Source organism: Narcine bancroftii, chromosome 2 (assembly GCF_036971445.1).
Source record: "Narcine bancroftii isolate sNarBan1 chromosome 2, sNarBan1.hap1, whole genome shotgun sequence".
Lineage (NCBI taxonomy): Eukaryota > Metazoa > Chordata > Chondrichthyes > Torpediniformes > Narcinidae > Narcine > Narcine bancroftii.
In genome coordinates this window covers 114,413,567-114,436,309 of record NC_091470.1, presented here as the reverse complement: position 1 = coordinate 114,436,309, position 22,743 = coordinate 114,413,567, and the positions used below count along the sequence as shown (strand labels likewise).

The 22,743-nt window shown below is 45.5% G+C and overlaps 1 protein-coding gene across 1 annotated transcript in view; it reads left to right on the top strand.

Moving 5' to 3' along the window:
• The window catches only part of LOC138754171 (ankyrin-1-like), a 173,468-nt gene that overhangs the window by 21,547 nt on the left and 129,178 nt on the right, over positions 1-22,743 (top strand). The window contains exons 2-6 of the mRNA XM_069918051.1: positions 1,400-1,501; positions 11,296-11,394; positions 13,826-13,924; positions 19,358-19,456; positions 20,750-20,935. Coding sequence (XP_069774152.1) covers positions 1,400-1,501; positions 11,296-11,394; positions 13,826-13,924; positions 19,358-19,456; positions 20,750-20,935 — 585 coding nt within the window. The remainder of the gene's footprint in view (positions 1-1,399; positions 1,502-11,295; positions 11,395-13,825; positions 13,925-19,357; positions 19,457-20,749; positions 20,936-22,743) is intronic.

The following is a 22,743-nucleotide window of genomic DNA, read 5'->3' as shown; positions in this document are numbered from 1 at the left end:
GTCACACATTATTGATTCATCTGCCCCTACTCATATACAAGAACAGCAAATTCTGCAAATCTGTGTATGGTCGGATCAGAGCATAATGTGCCCCCTTCACACTTAAATGGAGTTTCCCGCTGTAAAAGGTTGGCACAACATCGTGAGCTGACAGGCCTGCATGAACATAAGAGAGAACTTAAGAAATAGGAACAGGAGTTGGCCATTTGGCCCATTGAGCCTGCTTTGCCATTCAATGTGATCATGACTGATCTGATCAGATCATCTCCACTGACCTGCCTTTTCTCCATATCTCAATTCCCCAACTATGTATAAATCTATCCAACCTTGTCTTAAATCTATTTACTGAGGTCGCCTCCACTGCTTCAATGGGCAGTGAATGCCACAGATTCACCACCCTCTGGGAAAAGCAGTTCCTCTTCATCTCCATCCTAAATCTACTACCCTGAATCTTGAGGCCTATTTCTGGTCTCTCTCACCAATGGGAACAACTGTGCTGTAATGTTCTGAAGCTCTATGAGTCTAAGTGTTGGTGTTGGGTTGTTTCTACTGAATAGTGCTGTGATCATCCTAGTGGCTTCACTCTCTGTGTTTGCAGAGCCCTGATGATGTTGCTAGATATGGGATGAAAACAGGCCCTTCCACCCTGCCCATGCTAGCCATAAATCAATAATCCAACATCAACCCCATCTTTTTCGCTCTCCTCCCATCATCATCAACTCCTCCCAGATTCAGCCCCTCATGATACATTCGGGAAAGTCCCTCTCATTGATCTACTGAGCTGCATGTTTTCAGGATGTGGGATGAAACGCGAGCACCCAGGGGAAATCCACAGGGAGGCGTGCAAACTCCACTCTGACAACACCTGAGGTCGGGGTTGAAGCCGGTTCTCAGGCACCACAAAGCAGTGGCTCTGCTGGTAGAGCTATGGTGCTGCCCTTAATTGCAGTAGAACTGCAGGAACAACATCTGATCCACTGTCCCAGGGACTGAGCAACTATTGTTCAGCAAAAACACAGCCAGTCTCGCAGCGTCCAAAGGAGGTAAATATATATTACTGACATTTCGGGATTTAGCCCTTTGTCAAAGTATGAGTTTAAAAAAACTGGCAGATGTCTGAATAAAGACTTGGGAGAAGGACAGAAAGAACAGAGGGAGGAGTACAGACCAACAGATAAAAGGTGTTAATTAGACATGGATAGTTGGTGTTTCGCTCATACCTTGAAAAGGGCTCGGTTACATTCATCTTTGCCTCCTGTGGATGGTGCAAGTTCCTCAGCGTTTGTGTTTTTGCTACAATCACAGAGTCTGCAGACTTTTGTGTTTCACTCCAGGACAGCAGCATTTAGGAATAAGTCACTGATCTGTAACCATCATGTTTTTGTCTGTCCCCTCTCAGGCAGACACTGCTACCAGCTTTCTCAGGGCTGCAAGATCAGGAAACTTGGAAAAACTCCTCGACCAGTTAAAAAATGGAGCTGAGATCAACACCTGTAACCAGGTAGGTGCATTGTGGTTGCTGAGTGGCTGAAGGTTTGGCAGCTGATGTCTGTCGGTGCTGTCAAGATTGGTGAAAAGATTCAATGCTCATTTTGGTATCATGATTCTGCGAAAAGCTTTCCTTTGCTTGCACAGGTGAAGAAAGAATTCCAACTGTAAATTTAGGCGTACGCCACAGTAACAGGCCATTTCAGCCCATGACGCCCAATTGCACCCAATTAACTTACTCCCCCAGTATGTTTTAAAGGGTGGAAGGAAACCAGGACCTCCCCCAGGGAAAAACCAACACAGACACGGGGAGAACATACAATCTCCTTGCAGACAGCGTGGGATTGAACCCAGGTCATGATCGCTGGCGCTGGAACACTAACTGCGACACCAACCGTGTCGCCCCAGTAATCCAGGGTCATTAATAAAACAAGAAAGAGAAGCAAAAGAGGGTCCCTTTTGGAAAAAAAATATTAAAACTCAGATTGTTCTTAAATAAAATCCCCATTGTCCGGAGTTGAAGTAACTTGCAACCTGTTCAAACAACTGGCAAATACACGGAAAATTTAAAAATGGGGATGTTTAAAATTGGCATTATTGGTTCTCCATTCACTCAACACAGAGTCTCAAACAACTTGGAAAATTCCTGGGTGCCTGGAACAGGCTGCCAGGGATAGTGGTGGCAGCAGATATGATCATAACATCTGGAGGCTATGAGGAAGCCAGATGAATATGCAGGGAATTGAGGTTTGGATCATGAAATGCAGAAGAGATTTAGTTTAGTTTGAACTCGTGTTCAGCACAGACATTGTTGGGTGAAGAGGTCCGTTCCTGTGCAGCACTGCTCCATATTGTGTGCAAGTACAGCATGAGACTCTCTGGGCCTGCGCCCTTGGGATATACACGTGCTGCATCACAACAAATGTGGACCACAGAAATTGCCCCCACCCCACCATCTTCCTTTAAGCAGATTTGTTTATAACTATCAACAGTTAGAATCAGAATTTATCACAAATGTATCATGAAATTCATTGTTTTGCGGCAGTGACACGCTGTATCTCCTCAAACTCCTTACAAATTATAGCCGCTGGCGAACCATCTTTGTGATTGCATCGGCAAGGAAGCATTTAAGGGTCATTCAAGGAACTGTCTGTTACCAGATGTTTCTAAAAGTCTGAGACTATGTTGATTGAAATTGCAAATGTTGCCCAGGTAGCTGTTAATTGGAGTTAATTTTAGGTCTGGTCTTCATTAATTAGCATAGATCTGTACTATAAATTTAAAACTTGATAGACCACTGGAGTTGCTGGACTACAGAGTGAAAGGACAAGAGTTTTAATGTCTATTTAAATGAGTACTCAAATCCATAAGGCCATGGACCAAGTGCTGGTATAGATGGACACCTGATAGCATGGACATGCTGGACTGATGGGCCTTTCTCTGCTGTGTGACCTTATGACTACAAATGACAGTCAGAAGTGGCCACCCTATGTCTTCAAAGAGAATGATGGAATGTGGTTTTTGACCTGCTAGAACATTACAGTTGATTGATCAAGTATGTGGAACTGTGGAAAGGGTCCAGTGTTGGACTTTATTTCAATTTGGAGAGCAAATGTTTTAATTAAATGATGAATTGAATTAGCAAAGGTTGTGACACAATTGATAAAGGTATATTACTAATGTTTTGGGCCTGAACCCTTCTTCAAAGTATTTTTTTTAAATTAAATTTAGTCATACAGCATGGTAACAGGCCCTTTTGGCCCACGAGTCCATTCCGCCCAGTATACACCCAATTAATGTACACCCCCGGTATGTTTTGAATATGTGATATAGGGGAATGTGGGTTAATTGGATTTTTGGGCGGCACGGGCTTGTGGGCTGGAAGGCCCTGTTACCGTGCTGCACATGTAAAGGGCTCAGGCCTGAAATGTCGGTAATATATCTTTACCTCCTGTGGACGCTGCGAGACCATCCGAGTTCCTCCAGCATTTCTGTGTGTTTTTACTGCAATCACAGCGTCTGCAGACTTCTTAGTGTTTCACACAATATTATTTAAGGCAGTGGTTTAAATGCTCAAATCCATTGAGCTAAAGATTGGCTAAGTAAGCACCTTCTTAACATAGAGATGCAGGCCCTTCAGCCCACAAGGTCTGTGCTGAGCTTGCTGCCTCAATGTCCAAAAATGCTCCTCTATATTCCTGATCTTAAGACATGCGGAACGTACCGATCTGTGCATCTGCAGGACCTGCAGTGTGGAGTCGATGCATCCTCTGAAGCTTGTGCCATGCCTGTCTTAACGCAGCAACAGAGCCCACTGCTGCAGCAGAGGCAGAAAACAGAAGATGCATTAAATCCACGTACACATTAAAATAAAACTGAATAGAGTGCAGGTTTAAGCTTGTTGAGAGCCGTGTTCAAGGGTCAGATAATGAAATATAAAACCGATTCACCGAGGCACTAACATTGGAACTGTGGAGAGCGAGGAAATTTGACAAAGATTTTAGATTCTTTTCTGTCAGGTCGGTGGAGATGAGCCGATCATCAGATTGTAGGTGGAGCAGGCTCGACAGGCCAGATGACCAGCTCCTTTTCATTATTTTCAAAAGGACACAGCAAGATATAAACGAGGTGGAAATTTGGGCTGAGAATTGGCTTGTGGAATTTAATCCAGATAGATGCGAGGTTTTGCACTTTGAGAGTCAAAAAAGCCAATACAGCAATTTGATTACTGAAATTCACCCTTACAAAAATTGCCTCCAAATATTTGAGATGTGGAATAAAATTTGCTCTTGCAGCGTGTATATGGGATTAAAGTAGATGAAGAAGTGCAAAGCATTGTTTCAACATGCTCTTTTGATGCATGTGCAGATGATGCAGTTTTCCAATCTCAACACAGACCATTTTGTATGATAAAACCTCTCAGTAAGTGAGGGGATTGCCTGTATACAGAAAGAGGCAGAACCTATCATGTTCAGAGGGATTTAGGGTCTGAGTCCATAGCTCCCTGAAAATGGCAATGGAAATCAATAGAGTGGTATATTTTTTTAAAAAAAAACAAGAATAGTTCACGAAAAGTCAGGCAGTGTCTTTGGTTCATTGAACATTCAGGAATCTGATGGCGGAGGGGAGGAAGCTGTCCTTATGCCGCTGAGTGCTCGTCTTTAGTCTGCTGTACCTTTTCCCTGATGGTAGCAGAGTAAAGAGGGCCTTGGCCTGGGTGGTGGGGATCTTTGAGGATAGAGGCTGCTTTTTAAAGACACCGCCTCATGTAGATGTCCTCGATAAAGTGAGGTCTGGTGCCTGTGATGTGGCAGGCCAAGTTAACAACCCTCTAGAGCTTATTCTTGTCCTGAGAATTGGCACCTCCATACCAGGCAGTGATGCAACCAGCCAGAATACTCTCCACGGTTCACTGGTAGAAGTTTACAAGAATCTTCAGTTTTGGACCGAATCTCCTCCAACACCTCACAAAGTATAGCCGCTGGCAAGCCTTCTTTGTGATTGCATCAATGTGGAAGCTCCAGAAGAGATCCTTGAGAGATCCCAGGAATTTGAAGTTCTTGATTCTCTCCACTACTAAGCCCTCGTTGAAGACAGGGTTGTGTTCCGCTGACTTCCTCCTGAAGTCCATAATCAACTCCTTGGTTTTGCTGACACTGCGCGCAAGATTGTTGTCATTACACCATTCAACGAGCTGATCTATCTCCCTCCTGTACCCTTCCTCATTGCCATTTATGATTCTGCCAACAACCGTGGTGTCATCGGTCAATTTGTAGATGACATTGGAATTGTGCCTGGCCACACAATCATGAGTGTATAATGAGTAGAGCAATGGACTAAACACACATCCTTGGGGGGCACCTGTGTTGATGATCAGTGAGGAGGAGACGTTTCCCATTCGTACTGACTGAGGTCTTCCAATGAGAAAGGCAAGGACCCAGTTGCAAAGGGGGGTACAGAGGTCTAGAATTTGTAGCTTCTTGACCAGCACTGAAGGTCGAGCTGTAGTCGATGAAGAGCAGCTGTCTATAGGGGTTGCTGTTTTTGAGGTGATCCAGAACTGAGTGGAGAACCAATAATTGTGACGACAGGGGAATTGCAGTGGGTCCAGATTTTGACTTGGTTACATGTTAATTCTGGCCATGGCCAGCCTCTCAAAGCATTTCATCACAGTAGAAGTTGTTGAGGCCATTTACACTGCTCTTTTTGGGCACGTTAGGGTTAGGGTGATGAACAGAGCAAAGTGTCACTAACAGGTGTGTTATTTAACATTTTGAAAGGGCATCACTCTAATATGATTGGATGTTTCACTCAAGAAGTGAGGAAATTGCAAGTCCATTTGTCTTAGGACTTGGTGATTCTTTAAATGAAAGTATCTCTCAAACTCTCCTGTCTAAATATCTTTTAAACATTGCAATCTCCTCTCTCACTTCCAATGGAAGCTCATTCCACATACACACTGCCTTCTGTATTTTTTTTTAAAAGGCACCCCTCGCATCTGTTTTCAATCTTTTCCCTCTCACTTTGAATCTATGTCCTCCAGTTTTAACCTTCCCCCAAGTTGAGAATAGACTACGAGAATTTACATCTTGTACAAGATCACTACATCCCTGTTCAACATGTAGTCTTTTCTCCATCCTAGCCGATAATCCTTATGTACCCATACTATATCATAGTCATGGAGCCACAGAATCATGGAAAATGGGTGCAGCAGCAGGCCATTCAGCCCTTTGATCCTGTACCACCATTCAAGATGATCATGGCTGATCACATGACTTCAGTACCATATTCCTGCTTTCTCTGCATACCCCTTGATCCTTTGAGCCAATCCGGACATCTCCAACTCCCCTTGGAATATTCTTGATTAACCTTCCTCAACAACTGTCTGCAGTTGCGAGTTCCACAAGTTCCCAAGTCCTTGAGAGAAGAAGTTTCTCCTCAACTTCTTCTCGTCGCTCACAGTGAAGTCCCAAGGTTGAACAGAAAATATTAACTGTATGCAGTAAATAATCCACCTTCCAACTATTCGGAAATCAAGAGGGTTCAAAATCTGGCCCGCCGAGTAATGTTTGACACATTCCCATCCCACTTGCCAGTGCCCTGGTTCCCTTGTTCTATTTCTATTTTCTGGCACCAGTTCCTGCACTCCCTTTGAACTTTCCAGATTATCTGGAAAATATACTATAACACTGCCTAATATCTGAAATGTGTGTGTTAGGGTTTTAATTGAAATAACAGGGCAGTATGATTTACATAGCGGTTAGTACAATGCTGTTATAGCGCCAGTGAATCGTGTTAGAATCCCACACTGTCTATCAGGAGTTTGTACATTCTTCCTGTGTCTGCATGGGTTTCCTCCGGGTGCTCTGGTTCTCTCCCACCATTCAAAATGTACAGAGGTGGTATATTAATCTGGCAACATAGAACAGTACAATCAGAAACAGGACCTTCAGCCCATCAAGTCTGTGCAGATCATAATATCAACCTAAGCTTCCCATCTGCCTGTCGTAAAAATATAGAAATGCTGGAGGAGCTCAGATCTTGTAGTGACCAAAAAAAGTAAAGATATATAATTTTTCAGTCCTGAGCCCTTCTTCAAGGTAAGAGCAAAAAGCTGTAGGCATCTGAATTAATAGGGTGGGGAGAAGGAAGGAAAGGGCAGGAGGAGAAGAACAGAGCAACAGGAAAAAGGCCATATTGCACATGGGCAGGAGGGAAAAGACCAGGGCGGGGGGTGGAGGAGGCAGGGGAAGGGGGGTTAACGATGCCCTTCCAGTTCATGTGTCTGCCTAAATAATTAGATGTCACCATTGTGTCTGCTTCTCTGCTCTCGCCTGCAGTGCGTACCAGGACCCGACCACTCTTTATATAAAATGCCTCACCTTGTGCCTCTCCTTTAAACTTACCCCTCTATGGTTTCGGGTCCCTGACCTTTACTGTGAAGCCAATGGATACCTGATGCCTTCTGTTGCTCCGCACTCTACACCCGAACCTTCCTCAAACTCCAGAGGAGCACGAATCTCTCTAGAACTGGCGGAAGTTGCACCTTGTGGGAACACGATCAAATCTCCTAGAAACTCCATCAGGTTTGATGGTATATTTTGGTCTGAATCCGAAGGAATATCAGACTTATGAGAAAGGTCCAACATCATATGTCCTGTATTGATTAAGGTGGGATGTATGTGGTTAGACCTATCCCAGAGGTTGTGTATTCTTGCAAACCAAGACCATAATGTGCCATCTGACTCCTCCCGGATCTTGGCTTAAAGAATGAAAGGGACCATATCACTCATTGAAGGGGTAGTCTTCATGGAGAAAGCATGACTCAGTCTTCCTTCTGAGATGATACATTGAAGGCAAGTCTTTTCCAGGTCACATCGCAAAAAAAAAGCAAGACAACCTTGGCTTTCAATCTTCCTGAGATAGAAATAAGTAAATCTTGAACATTTTTGTGATGTCACAGCCTATTAAATCTCTTGCTTGGTGATATGACACTGCATTGAACTGTTGTCATGTTTCAAACGTGTTGACTTACACATTGCAGGAGCTTGAAAAAGGTGGTGTATGTCTGTAAAACATTCAGTCATCGGGAAATAAGCCGCAGTCGCTCGTCCTTGCTGATGGCAAGGAGAAACCCTGATGCTTGAGGCATCACTGAGTCAAACACCAGATCACCTCCCCATTCTCACCTGGCAGCTGGAATTGCTTGGCTGAACACTTTTTTAAATTTTTTAAAAATTTTTCACACTATGAACCATTATTGACCAAAATACACACAAACATTTCCCTCTTGAATATACACAGTGTCATTTTCTCCCCTTTTTTCCCCCTCCCTTCCCTCCCTCCTTCACCACCCCCCCCCCACTCACTCAACATTCAACATATATGATACATTAAACCCATTAAACAATGTCATCACACAATGAAAATAAACAAGAAATTAGTGTCTTCTACTTTTACACACTGGGTCAGTTCATTTCGTCTTCTTCTCCTGTCATTTTAGGGAGTGGAGGTCCGCGGTAAGCCCTCTCTGTTGTGTTCCATGTACGGTTCCCAAATTTGTTCAAATAATGTGATGTTATTTCTTAAATTATATGTTATTTTTTCCAATGGAATACATTTATTCATTTCTATTATCATTGCTGTATTCTCAGGCTCTCTTCTAATTTCCAGGTTGACATAATACATTTTTTTGCTACAGCTAAGGCTATCCTAATAAATCTTTTTTTGTGCTCCATCCAAATCGAGTCGGCTGAACACTTGAAGTTGTTTGATTCTCCTGCAATTTGATGCCTCTGTGACCCAATTAGCAGCCAGCTGGGGAACTGGAACACCCTTAACTCCTGACCTGTGGGCTTTATGAGGTCGGTTGTGACAAGTCCAGTGCTCAAGATTCAAGATTATTTTGTTGTTGTGCAATATTAAAAGAAATTTCCTCTTACCTACCATAAGGCTATCAGCAAAAATTGTCCTTGCAGTCAGAAAAGAGAGGTGTTTCCCCCCCCACCACCCCAGGGTCACTGAGTGGCCATAGATTCACCTCCAGTGCTCCCACAGCTGCACAGACTTCAGTCCAAACCATCAGCAACCCAAACTCCAGATCCCAACTTCTGGTATGATCAGGAATCCTTCAGTGCCCCTTGGCTCCCTCTCACATCCCGTTTCCAATACCTCGTACCCATTTCAGCTGCTCTCGAGCCAGTCTCCAGCAGTCCGCAGCCTGGTGCGACTCCCTTGACCACGGTCACCTGCAGCCTGCGTTGGGGTCCCTCGCTTCGAGTTGCCAACAGCCCGCTGCCTGTGTGTTCTTCAGTCTCAGAGTACCTCACTGGTCTGCCGCTGCAGTCATGGTCCCATTAGGTTGTCTCCTCTGTTTCACCTTCTCAAACGGGTTGGGGGGTGGTCTCCCCATTTTTTTGGTGCATGCCCTGAGTCTGTAATCCCTCGTTCCTGCTGTCATCTTGGGCCCAGACCCCACGATCAAGGGATTTTAAAATGAACCGGCCATTTAAAAGCCTGTACAGAGCAGAGAGCAGTCGGACTGGGTGGTTGGACCCCACCAGGGAGCGCTAAGCTATTAAAGAGCGTTCACTGTGTGAGCCTGACCGAGAGGAGTGGGAAATGAAACTGGGGGCGAGGTCGTTCGAGAAAGATATTCAAACAGGTTGTACTTAATTTGTTCCATGAGTACTGTAAGGGTGGGGCAAGAGCTGATCACTGATGGATTAGGGGTGGCAAGGACCCCTTCTCCTTGGGTGGTACCTGGGGAGAGGGCGAGTCCTAAAAACACATTGAGATGCTGAAGGAGCTCGGCCGGTCTTTCCACATTCATAGGAGACAGATATCGCTGACGTTTCGGAGCAGAGTTCAATCCTGGCCTTGAGCCCCATCGGCTTGCACCTTCTCCCTGTGGCAGTGTCAGCTTCCTGCAAAGCTGGTTGGAAGGTGAATCAGCCTATAAATTACACCTGCCACCATGCAGGTGAGGGTTAAAGGTCTTTTTTGGGGGGAGGGGGGTGAAAAAGGTAAAAGCTGACAAGAATATGGGGAGAATAAAGAAAACCTGTTGCACGTGTGAATGGGTGGTGGATGGCTGGCATGGACCCAGGGGGCTGAATGGCCTGTTTCCCTGCTGTATCTCCCACTGAATCTTTACAGATGTATCAAACCTTTCTCCAGATGCTACTGGTGAGTGAAGGCTGGACTTTTCTCCCCTCATCGTAGGGAACTGCTCTGCCTGGCCCAGCCAGCATTATGTGTAAGGAGTGGTCACAAGGCTGATCCTCAATTCAATCTGCTCTGAGAAGGGAACAATAATACTGAAAATCCTGGAAACACTCGGCTGTTAAATCAGCATCTGTGGAGAGGTGGTAGATTCTTCTCCGAACTAATTCACGTTTATCACCTGACTGTACATATACAACCCGACAAATTTTTAAATTTAGACATACAGCACGGTAACAGTGTTTCTCCACGGTGCACACACATACACACCCTAAACACAGCATATAATAATTACATATAAACATCAAGATAGAATTTAAAATAAATCTGTATAAATATCTTGGGATGATTTACTGTTCATCAATCTCACGGCCTGTGAGAAGAAGCTGTTTCCCATCTTGGTCTGATTTAGATGGTCCTGTACCTCCTTCCTGATGGTAGTGGGTCAAAGATGCTGTGTGCTTGATGGAAAGGGTCTTCTATAGTTCTGTGAGTCCTATTTAAGCAACTCTCCCAGTAGATGCCGTCAGGAGAGGAAAGTGATCTTGTCTGCTGCTTTGATGATCCTCTGTACTGACTAACGAAGGGAAGTCTGTTCCTGTCAGCCAGCTGAACTCGACAGGGTGATTGTCGTGGTTCCAGTAATAACAGCAGGTGAAAATGTCAGTGTTGCTGAAGATGTGCGACACATCTTCTCGTCCGTTGACAGGTTTTAGTTGCTTCACCACTTTCATCATCGTCTGACTTCACCCTTCCTGCCTTGAGGTATGAAAATTAGAAAGAGTTCACTGTGACGAGAACAGAAGTGAAGACTGGCACTGTATTAAAGATATTGTAAAGCCCCTGCTGTCGAATTATTCAGAGCAATGTCACTCTGCAATGGTGGGAACTTGATGCAAATTCTACCTTTGGTCCACATGCTGTTGTGGGGACAGAACTTGTTCCTTGGTCACAGATTTCCCTTGCTCCCAGGATGTCTATGTTGGGATTGTTCTGGAAGTCACTCTCTGCCTTCCTGGTTATCCCAGAGTTTCCTGTTCCCTCCAATGTTCTAACATTGTCCTTTGTGCATCTGATTTGCAGAATGGGTTGAATGCTCTCCATTTGGCTTCCAAGGAAGGCCACGTGAAGGTGGTGTCAGAGTTGCTGCACAATGGCATCGATCTGGAGGCCGTTACAAAGGTGAGAGAGAGCGGTCTGGCAGGCAGCTCGTCGGGGCTCTGAGTGGAAACAGTATCACATTACCATTCACCAAATGGAATGCTCTCTGTTTTTGACAGACAGTGATGGAATATGTGGAAGTTGCTTCTCAAACAGAAGACACCGGAAATGCCCAGCAGCTCTGGTAGCCTCTGTGGAGAAAGGACCTGTCATTGACACAAAATATTAACCCCTCTCCACAGCTGCTGACTGCCCTTTTGTGTATTTCCAGTAATTGACCATAGAACACTCAGTATAGTGCAGACCCTTTGGCCCTTGCTGTTGTAGCAACCGCTACAGTATATTCTTCCCAAAAAAAAAGAAACCCTCCCTACCTCATAACCCCTTACTTTTCTATCCATATGTATGTCTATGAGTCTCGTAAAAGCCTTAATGTTTCAGCTTCCACCATCACTCCGGCAATCCATTCCAGGCACCCACAACTTTTTTTTTAAAACTTATCCCTGATGTCTCCCCTAAACTCCCCTCCCTTCACTTTGTACAGACTTCCTCTGATGTTTGCTACTCCTGCCCTGGAAAGAAGGCACCAACTGTCCACCCTCTCAGAATCTTGTAGATCTCTATTAAATCACCTCTCGTCCTTCTTCGTGCCAACCTTGCCTCAGGAGGCGCGTTCTCCAATCCAGGCAACATCCTAGTAAATCTCCTCTGCACCCTTTCTGTTAGCTTCCACATCCTTCCTGTAATGAGGTGACCAGAACTGAATATTCTAAGTTTAAAAACACAATGCAGGTCAAACAGTGTAGTTTATACAGCAAAGATGCAATTTTGTTTGGGCACCTGCCGACATTTTGCTCAAGCCCGAAATGTTGGTCGTGCATCTTTACCTTTGCAATATAATGGACACTGTTCAACCTGTTGAGTTTTTTCCAGCATCGTGTTTTTACTTCAATCACTGTGTCTGCAGACTTTTGTGCTTTACTCACAATACTCTAAGTGTGGTCCCACATGAGATCAATAGAGTTGCAACATTACCTCAAGACTCCCGAACTCAATCCCCCAATTAATGAAGCCCATTGTCCCATAGGCTTTTTTCACTATCAACCTACGTGGCGATGTATGGATTGGGGCCCCAAGGACCCTCTGATCTTCCACACTGCAATTGCTGCTGTTGTTGGAGTCATTCAATGACAAGGGGAAGAGGACTTTCCAGCTGATTGACCCAGCCCATCACCCAAACCCGCTCTCCAAGTTATGTTGAGCTTGTTGACTTGTGCATTGTTGTGTGAACATTCTCCTTTTTACCGAATCTGTACAAAGTGAAGGGAAGAAGGATTTGGAGAGACGACAGGGGTAAGTTTTTTCCACAGAGAGTTGTGGGTGGCTGGAATGCATTGCCAGTGGGGTAGTGGAGGCTGGGACATTAGGGACATTTCAGAGGCTCTTAAACACATGGATGAAAGAAAAAGAGAGGATTACAAAGTAGGAAGGGTTCAGTGTTTGGTAAGAATATTTAGGTCAGCACAACATCGAGGGTCGAAGGGCCTGTACTGTGCTGGAATGTTTTATGTTCTTTCTAATGGGTGATGAAACCTTTACTGAGAACTGAGTGAAGTATCTGCATCATTAACAACATGTTCACTGCTGCATCGAGTTAATTCTGCAGAATCAGGCACTGCTAAACTCCAGTGTGAACGTTGGAAACTCCCTGTGCTGAACAGTGGCGTGACACGAGATTGACCACAGAGTACACTGAGGCACTGCAGTGTGAAGTCATGATGCCTGCAATACAGTGAGGTCACTCCGCTGCAGGGTGTGAGGATCACAGAATTGAGGATGCAGTTCTTATCGTGGGCCCTTTCAGGATTGAACAATGAAATATTGCCAGCTTTATTCAGGGTCACCTTTCACTCCTCGCTACAGGCTTAATTGAACAGGCAGCAGTTGGGTCATCAAAGGGATTTCAAACTACAATTCATACCTGCTGTGCTTGCCTCAATCTACACATTGAGCAATGATCATACCTCACCTCTGTACTGACAATAACCACAAAAGCAGTGCGAGTTTGACAGCTTTAATAAACTAATATGTACACTAAGAGGTCTTGTCTCTCCGCGAGACAAACCTGGAAGGCTAGACTGTAGCTCTGGACTGCTTTATAGACAAGGTCACTGGATGACCCCTGGTGACCTCGTGGTGTAATTACATATCACCACAACCTCTCCTCCCACTCCCCTCCTTTCCCTCCCCCCTCTTTCTCTGCTCCTTGGCCTCGTCAGCAGCAGGTGGCAGTTGGATCCATCCTGTTCCTGAGCTGACCCAGTGCTTCTTCCTACACGAGGGACTGACCTGCCTCTCTAGTGCCCAGAAGGACAGTTAGTGGTTAGTGCTCTGTTGCTCGGTTATCCTGGCCTGTTAGACTGTAATTGATGGTGAAACATTTGTGTTACAGAAAGGGAACACCGCTCTCCATATTGCAGCACTTGCTGGACAGGAGCAGGTGGTGAAGGAACTTGTTGACTATGGCGCAAACATTAACGCTCAATCCCAGGTAAGAGCCCAGCTGGTTTCAAAGATGCTGCAGGAACATACTTCCCTCATCTCCAATTCTTTGGTAACATTTTGGGGCTCAAACTGGGGAGTCAACCTTCGCCCAATGTCTCAGTGGTGGCTCAGCTGCAGTGTGGAGTCAGGATGTCTAACCTCTTTCCCCCCCCCCCCCCCCACCCCACCACCACCTCACCATGCGACAGAGTTGTAGGGTAACCCTGCGTGGAAACAGCCCATCCTACCCACCGTGAACATCTCACCCCATACACACCAACCCCACACTGAGCATCATGCCCCACGCACACTGACCCACACTGACCCACACTAACCATCACGCCCCACACACACCAATCCCTCACTGACCCACACTGACCATCACACCTCACCCACACCAATCCCTTACTGACCCACACTGACCATCGACCCCCACACATGCCAATCCCAACTGACCATCACGCCCCCACACACACCAACCTCCAGACTGACCATTGCACCTCACGCACGCTGACCCCCACACTGACTATCGTGCCCCACGCACGCCGACCCCCACACTTACCATTGTGCCCCATGCACGCCGACCCCCCACACTGACCATTGTGCCCCATGCATGCCGACCCCCACCCTGACCATCGTGCCCCATGCACACCGACCCCCACCCTGACCATCGTGCCCCACGCATGCCGACCCCCACCCTGACCATCGTGCCCCACGCACGCCGACCCCCACCCTGACCATCGTGCCCCACGCAAGCCGACCCCCACCCTGACCATCGTGCCCCACGCACGCCGACCCCCACCCTGACCATCGTGCCCCACACACGCCGACCCCCACACTGACTGTCGCGCCCCCATGCACGCCAACCCCATCTGACCCACACTGACCATCACGCCCCCACGCACACCAATCCCACCTGTTTTTGTTTGGCCCAGATCCCTTTAGAACTGTGGATCTCGATCTTTATATTTCCACTCACAGACCACTTTAAGTAATCCCTTACTAACCACAGAGCACCTATAACATAGGGGATTATTTAAAGTGGTCTGTGAGTGAAAAAATAAAGGTTGAGATTCTCTGCTCCAAACCTATCCATGTGTCTGTATGAAGTTCCTTAAGCATTGCATCAGAATCTGCCTCAACCATCATCTCTGGGGGGTTGTTACGTACACCCTCCACCTTTTGTGGAAAAAAGGTATTGGGTAATAAAGCAAAATACAGATAACTTGCTATAGAACTGACTTGTACAAATGCTTAGCTCTGATACATTTGCCTCAACCAGCCATTCTCAATGGGGGCTACAGCTCGTTGAAGTAAAAGCCTGGCTTTCTTTTCACCTCACATAACATAATTTTTGTTTTTGTTTTTATGTAGTCGGTTGGAGAGAAGTACAGAAAGAACCAAAGCTTGACTGATTCACAGGCAAGGGAGGCCCCGTAAACTTTGAGCAGAGTCCCGGGTTGTGGGGGAGTGGGGGGGGCGAGTGGGAGAAGCATAGCTGTGCCATATTGTGGAGAATGTCTGGTCCAAGCTATGCTACACTTTAAACTGAAGGAAAGCATCCCATTTGATAACACAGACTGCGTCTTTGACGCAAGTGAAATCTTCAGTTAGGATCAGGTTTAGGGAAAGGGTTCAGGTTAGGTTTTCAATGTGTGGGCTGCGGGATAATCATTCCTTACATGCTGCTTGCCTCCCTTTTCAGAGATTTTGTCACTAAGCAAGCAGTTTTTGTTGGCCCCATTATTTCATTACCATGGTGTGCGTGTGGGCGTGATGGTCAGTGTGGGTCAGATGGGGTTGGCATCGCGACAGTCAGTGTGGGGGTCGGCGTGTGTGGGGCACGAATGGTCCCTTCCTCCTCTCTCCATGGTTGTCATGAGGCCAGAGCATGTCCCAGAGCAAGTTTCTGCCCTCTGTTCAGTGGGTGACTTTATGTCTGTTCTTTAATTAGTCCCCCAGTGGTCACTGTTTTGTGCCCCATCTAGGGGATAGGGTGTAATGGGGGAAGGTGTGGACCCGACACTAAGTTCCTAGAGGGTGGACATTCCCATTAGGGGTTAGGGGTGCAGTTAGGGATGGGATTCGGGTTAGGGGTGCAGTTAGGGATGGGATTCGGGTTAGGGGTGCGGTTAGGGATGGGATTCAGGTTAGGGTTGCGTTATCTATTTGGGGACAGATGGATAATCATCCCTCTAGTGTTCACAGTCCCTTTATCCAGAGGTTTTGTGAACAGTCACTTTTTGTTGGCCCATGCTTTCAATTCCCTGGACCTGTCCCTGGCTCTGAGTGGGATCAATGCCTTGGTTCTTTTCCCGTGGTGGTTGTGTGTCTTGAATGCATCCTGGAGCAAGTTTCTACTTTTTGTAAAGTGGGTGACCTATTTCTGCTCTTTAGTAGGTCCCTCCATGGTTGGGGTTGTTTGTTCCCTCCTTGAGTTGGGGATTAGTGGGAGAAAAATCTGGTGGTGAGTCTATGTTTAATGTTTCCAGTGGGTGAGCCTCCCCATTTCAGGGGTGGAATTGAGAGTGGAGGTTGGGGATTGGAGTTCAGGGTCAGGATTGAGCATGGGGTTGGGGCCTGGGTTAGGTATTGTGGGTGGGGGTTGGGGCTCAAGGTTGGGATTGAGGGTGTGGCTGGGGCCCAGGGTGGACCCTGGAGTAGGGCTAGAAGATAGAAAGTCAGCAGTACAACAGTCCCAAATAGTTGTAATTACTCCTTTTCATTCAGACCCCAACTGATCGAATGTTACACCTTCATGCTATTTTTTTCTCATTCATGAACCCTAGTGGTGAATTCTAAGCTTTGCATCTCTCCTGTGAGGATGCATCTCTCTCGTCAGTCCTACAAACCTTCCAATAATCTTGTGTCAGTGCATTCTCAGCACCGGGGTGCATTTTTCATCAACATCCATATAGTAGAACTGTACATCAATGCTGTTCCAACAAAATGAAACGAGTTTTCAAGTTTTATTTCTTTATATTGGACCACTGTCTCCAAAGCCCTGATGCTTGATGGTCAAACCAAGGTTTTGGTAACATTTTTAATTATGGCTTTTCTGTTCGAAAACTACTGTGATAAAATTCTGTCAGACAGTATATTGACAATCTTCACAATCTGCACATTCACCTGTTACCTTTCCACGCACTTCTTGCCCTAACCCATCCGCAGACCAAATGATTTCTAACCAGATCACAAGATATAGGAGTAGAAGTTGGCCCATTAAGTCTGCTCAGCCATTCTATCATGAGCTAATCCATTCTCCCACTCAGCCCCACTCCCCGTAACCCTTGATGACCTGATGAATGAAATATCTGTCAATCTCTGCCTTAAATTCATCCAGCGACCTCGCTTCCACAGCCGCCTGTGGCCATAAGTTCCACAGACTCATGACCCTCTGACTAAAGAAATTTTTCCACATCTGTTTTAAATTGATGCCCTTTTATCCTGAAGTTGTGCCTTCTTGTCCTAGACTCACCCTACCATGAGCAACATCCTTGGCACATCTACTCTGTCCAGACCTCTCAGCATTCGAAATGTCTTTATGTGGGCCCCCCCCCCCCAATCCTTCTGTATTCCAATGATACAGTCCTAGAGCCAACAACTGTTCACAGTTATTGATCTTCATTTTAATCCACATTTGCAACAGCAAATACCAGCTGGTAATTTTGGGCCTTTCCTGGATCATTATATTATCAATTGTATATAATATACATTTAGTTTAGGAGGATTATTTTGTTTCAATGGGGGGAAAAAAGCATTCTTTTCATCTACTTAATTGAATTGTTTGTGTCCTGAGGCTTTATCCATCAGAATTATATTGACTGTGTCTTGGCTCTTCAGCTGTTGATGAATCTTTATTTATCTTTAAAAATCCATTTAATGTAATTAGTAGTCAGCTTGTGTGTTTCACTGGTCAATAGGCAACCCATTAATTGTACCACAGATATGCAGTGGGAGAACAGATAATATGTTGTTGGAGTGCTGTACGTCAAAATAAAATCGCAGAGATGTGGAATCTCTCATTTAAAGAGTGTATGGCTTTATCCAGGGAATATCCCTGGATCTGTCCCTTTTATGTATGTGTGATCAGAAATTATAGTCCCTTTCACACTGGCAAGTGGTCCCAGGAATTAACAGCCAATTGGCCTAAAAAGTGTTGAGTTTGGAAGGAAAATAGTCTCAATGCCAGCATGAGATGATGTTATCTCACACCGGGAATAGACGGCCTTGGCCCCTAGTGCAATCCCTGGTGTCTGCAGACGCCAATGTTGCAATCAGGCAAGTGTAGAAGGGGCAGTTGCATTCTGGTATAGAAATGACTCAAGTTTTTTTCATGAGTGTGGGAACGTGAAGGAAGAAAAGATTAAAATGAACTTTGCCATGGGAAAGTTGCAGCAGGAGAGGGAGAGGAAATAAATAGCAAGGGCGGACAATTTTTAAACAGCATGGAAAAGTTGGTAGCACTATAGCGTACAATTTACAAAGACGGGGTGGGGGAAAGCAATGGCAGACCTGAATTCCCATAATGCTGTGCAGCAGAGAAACGCCTCCATGAGTGCTCTGTGCATGAAGCCATGCATACAGCCCTTTCTCTGCCACAAAGAATTCTGGGAGGGCAGGTCCACCATCACTTTTTCCCACGGTCTTTATAAATAATGTGCAATAGAGCTACCAGCTTTCCCATGCTGTATAAATTGTACGCGATAGCACTTATAAATTGCACATGATAGCACTAACAACTTCCTCACACTGTATAAATAGTGCACAAAAGCACACCCATCTTCCCCCCACCCATTTAAAAATTGTTTGCTATTCCTATTTATTTCTAGCACTTTCCCACGGTCCCTTATAAAGGTTTATGTAGGTCGGCACAACAACAAGGCTTGAAAGGCTCGTACTGGGCTGTACATAAAACTTAATTATGTTATAATTAGGCATGATTAATTTTGTTCAAATATAAGATCATGATACATTGATCAGGATTTAGGGCAGGTCCACCATCGCTCGATGCGTCATTGACATCACCAGTAGAATATGGAACAATCCTAACCCGGGGATGGCTCCTTGCAAGTGTGAACACGTATAATATCCCATTTAGTAGTGGTCCAGTGTGAACAGCCAAAGAACCATTCCTATCCCAGGACACTGAATGACTGATTTAGTGAGTGGGATACAAATGTGAAAGGAGCTTATGTTAACTACCTGTGAATAGAGAAAGATGTTTAAAATCAAGAGCGAGCTTCTGTTCTTTAGAGAAATGTAGATGAATAGAACTCAGCAGACAAATATTTGCTGGAGGAACTCAGCAGATCAGACACTGTTCATGGGTAGAAATGGTCAGTCAATATTTCACGTCTGAACCCTTTATCAAGTCTTATCAGTTCACAATTTAGCAGTTTGGTTGTGTTCTTGTTTACTAAACTCTCTGCCTCCACAGAAAGGATTCACTCCTCTTTACATGGCAGCCCAAGAGAACCATCTGGAGGTTGTGAAGTTCCTTCTCGAAAATGGTGCTAACCAGAACGTGGCCACGGAGGTAAGTCCCAACGCTGCACTCGTCGCTGGTCCCAGCCCTTGCCCTGGGGAAGGGTCTTCTCTGCACTGTAGGGTGTGTCACTGGGTTCCTGCACTCCACCAGGCCTCCTCTCACTCCAGCATCTCCTGAAGTGTCATCTCCTGGACTTCCAAACACATCCACATGCCAGAACTGGAAGGCTAGTCTGTTAGGATTTGGCACTCCCCTTCCGAGAAACATCTGGGTTATTGGACCATCTTAGAAGGCACCAACATTTACCCTGTGGAATGAAACCTGAAAGTTTGCAGATGCTGTGATTGTAGTAAAAACGGAAAATGCTGGAGGAACATAGAACATTACAGGCCTGCTGGGCCTCGCTGTTGAGCCGAGCAATATATTCCAACCAAAAAAAACTAGACCCTCCCTACCCCATAACCCTCTATTTTCCTTCCATCCATGTGCCTGTCTAAGAGTATCTTAAATGCCCCTAATGTCCACCACAACCCCTGGCCCGCCACTCTCTCTGTACATATATATAAAAAAAATTACCCCTGATGTCTCCCATATCTCCCCTAAACTTTTCTCCCTTCACTTTGAACAGAACTCAGCAGGTCACGCAGCATCCATAGGAGATATATAATGAAGGTTTCAGGCCTGATGCATTCGTCAAGGTGCCCTGTAGGAGGGCTCAGGCCCAAAATGTTGGACACTGTGAGAACAGCTGGGTTCCTCCATTTTTGTGTTTTTACGACATTCACTGAGTGATTGATTACCTCTTGGCAAACAGAATCTGTGCAATACATGTTGTGAAATTATAGCTACATTTCATCTTTGGTTTAAATGTACCATTTCGAACAGCGCAGAAAGACTACTGTATTTTAAAAATTTAGACCTACAGCACAGTAACAGGCCCTTCCAGCTCACGAGTCCATGCTGCCCAATTGTGCTACAACTCCTGTACATTTTGAAGGGTGGAAGGAAATGGGAGTCCCCAGAGGAAATGCATGCAGACACGAGGAGAATGTACAAACTCCTTACAGATGTGCTGTATTCGAACTCTGGGTCGCTGGCACTGTGATAGCATTGCTATAAACACCATGCTATCTCTGCTGACCCTTGAGATCATCTAACTTTGGACACCTTTCCACTCGCACTGCCCCGATATGGCATTGTATTTTGTCTGATGGAATTGATTATCACCAGCACTCACTTTCACCCGTCCCCCCGAGTTGGTCCTGAATTCCTTGCGACGTCAACCAGCTTGTCCCCCTCCTCACCGCCATCTCCTAGTTTGTTTGCTGTTTTTTGTCCCAGGATGGATTCACACCTCTGGCTGTTGCGCTGCAGCAGGGACACGAGAATGTGGTGGCTGTTCTGATAAACTTCGGGACCAAAGGGAAGGTGTGTCTCCCCGCCCTGCACATTGCAGCACGCAATGATGACACGAGGACTGCAGCAGTCCTGCTGCAGAACGACCCCAACCCTGATGTCCTATCAAAGGTAAATATGCCAGGGGAATGGAACTCTCTGTCAGAGAAGGGTGTGGAGGTGAAACCTGGGGTCCATTTGGGTTCGGCTTTATTCATCAGAACAGTTGGAGTGAACTTTCTATGATTGCCATTCTTTGAAATGCAGGCTGACAAAGTAGAGGGAACAATCTCCTAGGCTTAGATATTGGAGTTGACTTCCAATGAGTATGATCCACCACAAGCCATCAAAATGGCCCTTTACCCAATCCTGGTCTCCTGTAGCTTGATCTCACAACTTTGGGGCTCGTTTTAGACTGGTTTTGAACAGGGCCTCAATTCTTAGCCACACTCAAGAGACCGCGGAGGTTATGGGGTACGTGTACAGTGGACTGCATTTTTGGCATACAACAGCTCAAGGGTGAGTTAATTATACGAGAGGTTCGGCTAATAGGTGAAACCCAAAGCCCACCCAGGCAATGGGAAATTTAAATGTTGATTTGGAATTGATTTATTGTTGATATTGTGAAAACATTCACTGGTGCAATGTCAAGATTCTTCTATTGTCGTGTAATAAAGCAGAAAATGTAATATTACATGAAATCTCCTTTAGTCTAATGTCAGGCAAAGATTCGTTATCAGCTGAAATTGCCTAGTTCCCCTTACTGTTAGAGAAAGAGGAACAAAAGAGAGTGTCTCTTTCCCCCCCACCCCGCCAACCAGAGTCACTGAGGGTCCATGAATTTGCCCGCAGTCTTCAGTTTAAACTATCGGCTCCAGATCCAATCCTCTGATACTATCCGTAAGCCCTCGGCACCCCCTTGCATCTCGGTTCTGATACCTGGTATGCCTTCAGCCAGTCTCCAATATCTACAGCCTGGTGCGGGTCCCTTGACTGCAGTCGGCAGCAGCCCTCAACTTCAGAATTGGTCTGCCACCATGGCCATCATCCTATGAGTTGTCTCCTCTGCCCGTCCTTCTCAAACAATTTGTGGAGAGGAGAGGGTTTATTTTCTGGTGACCTACACCAGCCAACTGCTTCCCCAAGTCTTTGTTAATAACTTTGCTAGAACCTGAGATCATGAGAAATCCTCACTCATCTTAATGCCTTTCTTCCCGTATCACACATAAGTGTATAATATTAAACTAAGATCAGGTTGATCCCGACTGGATAGACTGTTTGGTGGTGACATGTTCATTGTAAACAACTTAATTTCTTGGTGACCATGCCTGGATTCTTTCTGGTCATAGGGAGAAAGTTGCAAGTTCATTACATCACGGTCTACACTAAAGTGGTGCTGGAGATGTGGCAACATTTGCAAACAGCTTCCAACACATCTTCTCCTTGAATGCATGTAATCATTCTCTATACTTCAGGGTGGTTTGACTTGTCTGGAAAGCTTTTCATTTCATCCTGGTTCACATGAAAATAAACTGTTTCCATTCCATTTAGTTCTATCTTAAAGTTCTATTAGTCCTTCAGATCACTCTCCAAGGCATGCCCGCAAACACGGACACTTCTTGGAATGGGTCTGCACAGATGGAATTGAAGAGGCACAGCCTCCCAGGCAGTCAAAGGATCATTCTTGTGACCAACAGATGTGGAAAATAGGTGTCCAGTTCAGCATCTGAGAACCTGAGAAATGGAGAGCGTGTAGAGGAGATTTACCAGTATGTTTCCGGGGTTGCAAAATATGTTTTGTGTTTCATTTTGTATTCTTACATGTGAGTTCTTAGTCAACACGTGGGTGAAGGAAAAGGTTCTTTTAAAGTTGTTGTAAACAGCACCATGAGGCAGGCCGTGAGGCTGCAAGCCTCCATTACAGATCTTACTTCTACAGT